General features: G+C 48.0%; 1 protein-coding gene across 1 annotated transcript; it reads left to right on the top strand.

Moving 5' to 3' along the window:
* Window positions 1-1,804: 1,804 nt before the first annotated feature.
* On the top strand, window positions 1,805-4,049 carry LOC142996203 (potassium voltage-gated channel subfamily A member 3-like). Its single transcript, XM_076147103.1, has one exon. The coding sequence runs from the start codon at window positions 1,805-1,807 to the stop codon at window positions 3,320-3,322; it is 1,518 nt and encodes a 505-aa protein (XP_076003218.1). The 3' UTR covers window positions 3,323-4,049.
* The last annotated feature ends 4,571 nt before the right edge of the window (window positions 4,050-8,620 follow it).

Here is an 8,620-nt window from a genome sequence, read left to right as displayed (position 1 = left end):
AAGAGGGGGGAGCATTCAGAGGGACTGTCATCTATCATCCAGTCACCGAGGGGGGGGGGGGGGTTGACATCCGTCTCGGCCACAAAGGCACACATGCATCGCCACAACATCTTGAGGAGAATCACATGCACATGAAACACGAGGTCGGACGTCGTTATCGCCGTTCCACTAGTTTACAACTGTTGCTTTCAAGAGGGGGGAGCATTCAGAGGGACTGTCATCTATCATCCAGTCACCGAGACGTAAAGCTAAAGAAGCGGAGGGCCCACGGCGGCGGTGCTGCTGGTTGGGAGGCCTGGTTGTTAAGAGCCAAGGGCAGTTCAATAGGTTGTGTCTAACTGGGGTGTGTTGGATTTACGGCAGGAGTTAAGAGGCTGAACGCCGGCGTTGCCACACAGCCGGGGCTCCTCTCCTCTCCTCTCCTCTCCTTCCCCCTTCATCCTACATAAGACGCAAGAAGGATTACCTCACTTTTGTTCAAATTTAAACTCCTGTAGCCATGGGAACGCAAACAAGACAACACATTTCAGATGCTTATCCAGAACGGCGTAATGCGACCGGATGAGCCGAGTGCGTCCGTGTTCTATCGACGCGGATGATGGCAGAAATGTTAAAAGTCAAATCCATGCATCGATCCGTCCTCACGCAGACTAAAGCAGTGTTTACATTAAAGGGACGTTTGGCAAAGTTGACCTGAGCACATTAAAGCAGCAGAGGACCCAGATTAGATCGTCAGAAAGCTGCTCTAGTGTGATTATTGTGCGTTTGCGTGTCGTCTCATAAATTACATTACATTACGTTCATTTGGCAGACGCTTTTATCCAAAGCGACTTACATTACATTACCACCTTTCGCAGAGGGGGGAGCAATTGAGGGTTCGGTGCCTTGCTCAGGGGCACCTCGGCAGGGGCTTGAACCGGCGACCCTCCAGTTCCCAAGCGGAAGCTCTACCCACTGAGCCTCCCCTAAATGAAACTTTATACGAGAGGCGGGTTCTTTATTTTATACATGAACTCTGTTTTCCTGCCAGCTTCTGTCGTCAGGGGAGCGGAGCCACGTTCTCACGCTCTAGCACTCATTTTTTTTTAAATAGAGGTCAGTGTGGCTTTTTATCTCTTTCATCCATTTTAAGGGGACTTTCCCATGCAGCACATTCATACGGCCGAGTCGATGTTGCCGTGGAGAGATTGGAATGTCCATTCATCCATTCATTTGACCCCTCACCCCTCACCCCTCTGTTTAAGACACTGAAGAGGCCATTTAGATGGAGCCTGTCCATTGATTCAGCATCCCAGGCGTGAGTCAGAGCCCAACAAACAAACCCTCTGATTCAGGCTTGTCTTTGTTTTCAAAGGACGCAGAGGAAATGAGGGAGACACGCAGGGCTCTGATTAGGACTCTGATTAGAGCTCTAACAGGCACACATGTAGAATGTCCACTTTGTGCAGCCAGGGGGCGGATGCAGTGAAAGACACAAACAACTAAGCGTCAGAGATGAAGAACAACAACACCTGATGGCTCCTCCACGTGGACATGGACGGAGGAGCGCGCATTGATCTCACGGCTGTGCTCGCGGGAAGTGCCAAGTTAATTCCTGATTGGACGGATGGTGGACGTATGTCAGACATATGCGCGCGCTGTGGGCGGGTGTGTACACGCGTGTGTGAGTGTGTGATAAAAGCAGGCGAGCGGCGGAGCAAGTCAGTGTGAACACGCAGGGCTCGGTGATGGTGAGCCGTCATGCTCGCCGGCTGCACCGCTCCAGAGCTGTGAGACTCTGCCCCTCTGGACCGGAACCACCTGTATGGATGAGCAGCCGAGCGCAGTCCAGCTGACGCCCACGTCCGGCGGCGGGCCCCGGGGGAGTCTCTGCTGGGGGCACCGGGGCGTCATGACCGTGGAGAACGTGCCGGAGGAGTCCGCCGTCTGCTCCGCGGATCGATACGAGCTGAGCCGGCGCGGCTGCTGCGAGAGGGCGGTGATCAACATCTCCGGGCTGCGCTTCGAGACGCAACTCAAAACTTTCAACCAGTTCCCGGACACGCTGCTGGGGGACCCGAGAAAGAGGATGCGCTACTTCGACCCGCTGAGGAACGAGTACTTCTTCGACCGGAACAGACCGAGTTTCGACGCTATCCTGTACTTCTACCAGTCCGGGGGGCGCATCCGGAGACCCGTCAACGTGCCCATTGATGTGTTCTCCGAGGAGATCCGCTTCTATCAGCTCGGGGAGGAGGCCATGGAGAAGTTCCGGGAGGATGAAGGATTTATAAAGGAAGAGGAGCGCGTCCTGCCCAAACACGAGTTCCAGAAGCAGGTCTGGCTCCTGTTCGAGTACCCGGAGAGCTCCGGGCCGGCTCGGGGCATCGCCATCGTGTCCGTGCTGGTGATCCTCATCTCTATCGTCATATTCTGCATGGAGACACTGCCGGAGTTCCGGGACGACAGAGACCGTGACGCCCCCGTGGACCCCTTAATGTCCAACGGCACTGAGACCAGCGAGCCGAGCCCCTTCACAGACCCCTTCTTCCTCATTGAGACCCTGTGCATCATCTGGTTCTCCTTCGAGCTGCTGGTGAGGTTCTTCGCGTGTCCCAGTAAAACTTCCTTCTCCAAAGACATCATGAACATCATCGACATCGTGGCCATCATCCCGTACTTCATCACGCTGGGAACGGAGCTGGCGGAGCATCAGGGCAGCAGCGGGCAGCAGGCCATGTCCCTCGCCATCCTGAGGGTCATCCGGCTGGTGAGGGTCTTCCGCATCTTCAAGCTGTCGCGACATTCCAAGGGTCTCCAGATCCTGGGCCAGACCCTGAAGGCCAGCATGCGGGAGCTCGGCCTGCTCATCTTCTTCCTCTTCCTCGGAGTCATCCTCTTCTCCAGCGCGGTTTACTTCGCAGAGGCGGACGAACCCTCGTCCAGCTTTACCAGCATCCCGGAGGCCTTTTGGTGGGCGGTGGTCACCATGACGACCGTGGGATACGGAGACATGCACCCGGTGACGATCGGCGGGAAGATCGTGGGCTCCCTGTGCGCCATAGCGGGCGTGCTGACCATCGCCTTACCGGTGCCCGTGATCGTGTCCAACTTCAACTACTTCTACCACCGGGAGACGGACGGAGAGGAGCAGCCGCAGTACCGGCACGTCCGCAGCTGCGAGCACCTGCCGCCCGACGAGCTGCGGAGGTCCTGCAGCTCCGTGTCCCTCAGCAAGTCCGAGTACCTGCATGCGGCGGCGGAGGAGCAGCAGCCGCACAACTTCACCACCGAGAACAACCAGAACTGCGCCAACACCAGGAAGATCTTCACCAACGTGTGAAGCGTGGAGAGAGAGAGAGAGAATGAGAGAGAGAGAGAGTTAGTTTGATACTCTTATTTTTATATTTAGAGCTCTGTGGATGAACACTTACAGGACCGAGTTATCTTCTATTTTCTAATTCTAACATTCTAATTATGTCCAATCCCCCAAATTGTTAACGAATCCAATAATGAATACTTAAGTGGCTTTGTTGAACCTGATGTTTATCATGTTTACTTACATATCTTGATGGGGAAACGTGTCGGTGCTGATTTACTGGGATACACGTGTAGCATATTAGCCTTTATACTAACACACTGACACTCAACACACACGTCTTGTTGCGTCATTGTCCAGTAATGTAATGAATAGAATGTGGTCATATGCAGTATATATACAGTATATAACCCTGATATCAGAACCTGTGGAGATGAAGCTCTCTGCTCCCATATTCAGGTAATGAGATGCAGAGTGATGAAGAGGAAGAGACTGACCCATTATGACTCCAGCTTTGGACGTAATGGAACTTTTTTTTTTTACTCAGAAATGCCAATAGCCTATATTCAATAAAACTGGAATCAAAGCTATTTACGCCTGGAAAAGTCATTCTAACCTTTAGGAGGCTCAATCTGATCTGCAGCATGATTCCAAATGGAGAAGTTTGGTTCTGAGCTGAGTGTTGTCTGTATGAGAGCATGTCAGCTGTGATGGCACAACATGCATTGCCTGTTCTGCCTTGCTGAACCCCCTTGCGATGCAGTCTCCATGACGACGGTGGTTTCCCGGGTAACCCCTGGGTAATGTTACCATGACACTGTGTTGTACGTAGATTTTCCTACTGTGGTTCATCTTCCTTCCCGTGGAGAGAAGGGGAGAAGAATAGCAGCACACCTGGGACGAGGTCATGTAAAAGTGTCAGCAGATGTTTTATTGGTCCCCGTAAAGGTTGAATAAGTACCAAAAAAAATCTATATTAATCAGTCTGCATTGTTATTCCGGGTGTTAAATGTGAGCACCATTCTCTGCCAGGCAGCTGGGATGACGTCACACACCTTTCATCCACTGTGTGTGTCTGAAGTGACGGAAACAAAGAGAGACATTCAAAGGATCCGGCCAACCAATCCATTCTAATTACAAGCTTCTTCTTACAGCATGCTACTGCAAAAGCCTCATGCACATACGACATGCTACTGCACATACAACATGCTACTGCACAGCCTCATGCACATACGACATAATACTGCACATACAACATGCTACTGCACAGCCTCATGTGCATGTTCATCTATATCCAGTTGTGTAAAATTCCAGAACTATTTCATTTGTTTGCCTTAAAACTGATGACATCATTTTACTAACAATGTTTTTGGAAATGTCCTCTAAACCTTAAGGTAATGACACCAGCAACATTGTTCTTTTTGGTTCCAATTGTACATTAGTTTGTTAAAATGTCCTTTGTAGTTGTAAAATCTGGGCTTGACTCGGTGCTGTGTGTTGATGTGACTGAAGCGACACAGACTGAGTAGAAAATAGCTTAGTACTGCCCTCTAGTGGAACAACTGAGTTACGACTGGGTTTGACCGGAAGAAGTCGGGTTTGCTCACGAGTCTGTGCTGATAAAATTCAACCTTTTTTTTTTTTTTTTTTTTTTTTACTACATTTGGTTGAATTGTAAATCTATAATGTCAACGACATTCAATACCGCACTGCTGCTACTTTACTACCTATTTTCTTAGGTAATTATCTTAAAATACTAGTAATAATCCAGATTCTCTACATGTTTACATTAATGTGCCATACTCACTGTTGATCCTCCACTAAAGCCATAGAGGGAAATGTTTACTTTTTAGTCCACTCCATTTATCAGACAACAGCTGGAGTTACGACATAGAAAATGTTTTTCTTACGCACACAAACAAATGATAAACCTGTGTGATGCATTACTACGTGCAAACGATGCAGCAGGAGAGTTAAGATTAGCTCCGTCTGCCTCAGCAGCAACAATAGAATGCTGGGTAAGTGTGAATTGTATGAATTTAGATGAGCAATGTGTGAAATGGTTCCTGCTGCATTATACTGAAGTAGCAAATTAACATTTATTCCTTTGGCAGATGATTGTTTTGTACAAAGCAACAAACACAAGAAGAATTATCAGCAGATACTTTGACTGCAAAACAGAGATGACAAACTTTGTACTGGGGAATTGGACTTTTAATAGAATATGTTTTATGTATTCTTCCTTATACTTGTTATGCTAAGTATTTGCATAGTTCTTGCATCACTGACAGGCTTATTGAGTGAGAACAGGACACACACACACACACACACACACACACACACACACACACACACACACACACACACACACACACACACACACACAGGTCACCAATATGTGTCAAAGAAATGAGTTGGTGACCTTAATCTTGGTTCTGTCATTAGAGATCCCTGCGAGAGTTCAGGTTTCCGCACACGCACACGCACACACAGGCCTGAGAGCCAGATAACATGCAGCCCAGAGCTCCAGGTGCTGCTGTTCCTCCACTGCTGAGTAGCCTTGTTTCCCTCCTCCCTGACAGGAAGTGAAGTCCTTCTTCATGGTATTTTTAACCGGAGATATCTCCAAGCTGCCCGGAGCCATTACTCATCTCCTGCAGAGCTCAATTAGAGCGCTAACACAGGGGACACCTGCGCCTTGGTCTGGATTCTGAATTGGTAAGGATGACGTTGGGATGAGACTTGTGTTTGCCTTGGCAGAATAGGAGTTAGAAATATGGCTTGTTCCGTTTTCTTTGAATGAGTAACAAACACAAAGCTGTAGTAGTTGTAAGGAGTTGAAGTCATTGACTGTGTTTAGTTAAGAAGATGTAGTGGATAAGATTTAGAGGGAGACCCCAAAACAAAATCACCTAGCAGCTAAACGTCTGTCTGTCTGTCTGTCTGTCTCTTGCTTTCTCTCTCTCACTCACTCTGTCTCACTCACTCTCTTTGTCTCTCGTGCGTGTATGGACATGTTTGAGTGCTGCACAGCTGTAAGACGGTCACAGCTGGCATGCTTGGATGCACGTTTCCGCAGCGCCCTGACCATTACAAACCAGAAAGCAGTGCAGAGAGGACGTATACAGACTCCAGCCCCGAGTCAAATGGAACAGACTTACACATACGCTCGCATGAATTCACAAACACTTGTGCACACACAGCCACAGACAAACAGGCAGCTGGTCCTCTCTCTCACACTGCAGGCTGCAGGCAGACGTGATCATGCTCAGTCGGGGGAAGAGGAGACCCCAGGCTTCCCTCTCCTGCCGTCTCCTCCGCCGTCCTCACCGTGCCAACATTCGCCACATGAGAGGAGTGAAGCCTCCCAGCAGCACGTTACCCCTGATGATACTCAGCACCAGAGCGTCTGCGAGGAGAGTAAGTGCTGAAGGTAAAGCAGGCGCTGTATCTGCTGCATCTAATCAGAGCATTGCACATTTGCTTCCCCCTGATATTTGGTATTTGCCCTAAAACTGCTGCTGTTGCTTCTGCTGCTGTTGTTAAAAATAGAAACGGAGAGACTCATTGCCAGTGTTTCTCTGGCTGCCATTCATCCATCTGCTCTTTGGAGAACATTTAATGGCACTCTGGGGGCTTTTCGTAAAGTTCACTCTTCTGCATCAAGACTCAGTGGCTTTCAATGAGATAAGAAAAGCCCTGAAACCCTGTCAGAGTGACTACATCCTGGGCCCTAAGGGGGGTGGAAGACTGGAGCCCACAGCAGTTTTAGAAAGGAAACTCAGTACTTCAGCATAATTCAGGTGTGGACCCATTAAAAATGACAATAACTTCACTACTACTCAAATAATCTAACTATTTATACTTTCAGTAATCACTTAATGCTCTTTGCCCAAATGTAGCTGACTGCAGACAAATGAAAAGTGCGGTGTCACTGTGCTGTAACTTTACCTGAAATCTCCCGGGGGCACTAGAGACAGCATAGGTGTGATGTCACTGCCCAGACTCCTCCCACTGCTGGCTCCATTGCCCACCCCCCCAGGGATGGTCTCCTATAGCAACACACCCAGGCTGAGCTAAGAGTCATCTGAGTACAGTGACAATGCTGACTTAGGGGAAAATTGGTCAATCAATTGTTATACGCTGTCGATTTAGGGTCCAGACTCATTTTCTGTGTCTATTTTTGTTCCGTTTATTTTAAGTCATCACTGTATGAGACATCTATATTTAAGGCTCTGTTTGATTCAACACCTTTTCAGAGAGAAGTTACAGTTTGTGTAAGAGCCACCTGTAGTATTCAGGCATTCTCAGACTGAGTGACCTCTCTGTCTCTGCTTAATTGGCTGCACCTGTTGTTTATAAACAAACAGCAGAAATTTGAACTTGCTGTCACTCAAACCACTTGTAAATTTTTCATTCTTTCAGGTACAGAAACCAATTAGACATTTTCCAGCTCTTCAGGCTTCATTCTTTCTGGGGTTTTTTTCAGCATTTCCACAGATTTCTTTGTTTTTTTAGATGTCACCAGTTAAAAATTACCATTTCTAAGGTGTCTCTAGCCATTCCCTGTTGAAAAAACATTCACATTTCCTTCAGGCCTTCATTCTCTTAGGTACAGAAACCGTTCAAATATTTTTCAGGTCTTCAGGCTTCAATCTCTCAGGCAAAATTTTCAGCGTTTGCAATCACAGCACATTTTCTCCAGGGAATGTATTTCTAGTTTTATCCTGAGACTCTGCGGTTATCCCTCAGGTGTCCTGGGAGTAATTGTGCCCGCCTGCCTGCCAGCCAGTTCCAGAAACAGCGTGTACGCTCCAGCAGACTGCTCAATGAGAGTTGAAGGAAATATTTGGTCCCCTAATGACCCCTAAAGAAAATCTGGAGGAGCACATCAGGTCAGTGGCTGCCACTGTAAAGTCCCACAATAAGGAAAAGCTAAAGGATCAAGAGAGGGCAGAGCCAAAAGAACGCTGCAATAATTTACTGCTGCATGCAAAAATCCAAAAAGTATAAAGGTCACGGTCGCACATCTGATATAACTTTGCATGAAACCATTTTAGTTTTTCCACCCAAAACAAATATCTTGTTTCGCATATGACCGTGGTCTAAAGTGCCTCAGTGAAGCACACGGATCAGTTTCACTCACATACAGACATATTGTATAACAGCACAAGGGTATCCCTGCTCCAGCGATACTGACTCACTCCCTGATTCACACTTCTTCCCTTCAGCATTAGGAGAGCCTATTGAATTGATTTTGCTCCAGTATAAATAGCAGATGAAGGGAAATAAATTGTGGATGTGTATCCTTCGTAATCAAAT

The sequence above is a fragment of the Genypterus blacodes genome, unplaced genomic scaffold, assembly GCF_046128005.1.
Source record: "Genypterus blacodes isolate CSIRO-AG114 ecotype Tasmania unplaced genomic scaffold, CSIRO-AGI_Gbla_v1 ptg000037l_1, whole genome shotgun sequence".
Classification (NCBI taxonomy): domain Eukaryota; kingdom Metazoa; phylum Chordata; class Actinopteri; order Ophidiiformes; family Ophidiidae; genus Genypterus; species Genypterus blacodes.
Note: the sequence above shows the minus strand (reverse complement) of the source record. Positions and strands in the feature narration are given on the sequence as shown.

Bases quoted from the DNA above. Each gene is read 5' to 3' on its own strand.
- LOC142996203 (XM_076147103.1), top strand. From the start codon at position 1,805: ATGGATGAGCAGCCGAGCGCAGTCCAGCTGACGCCCACGTCCGGCGGC.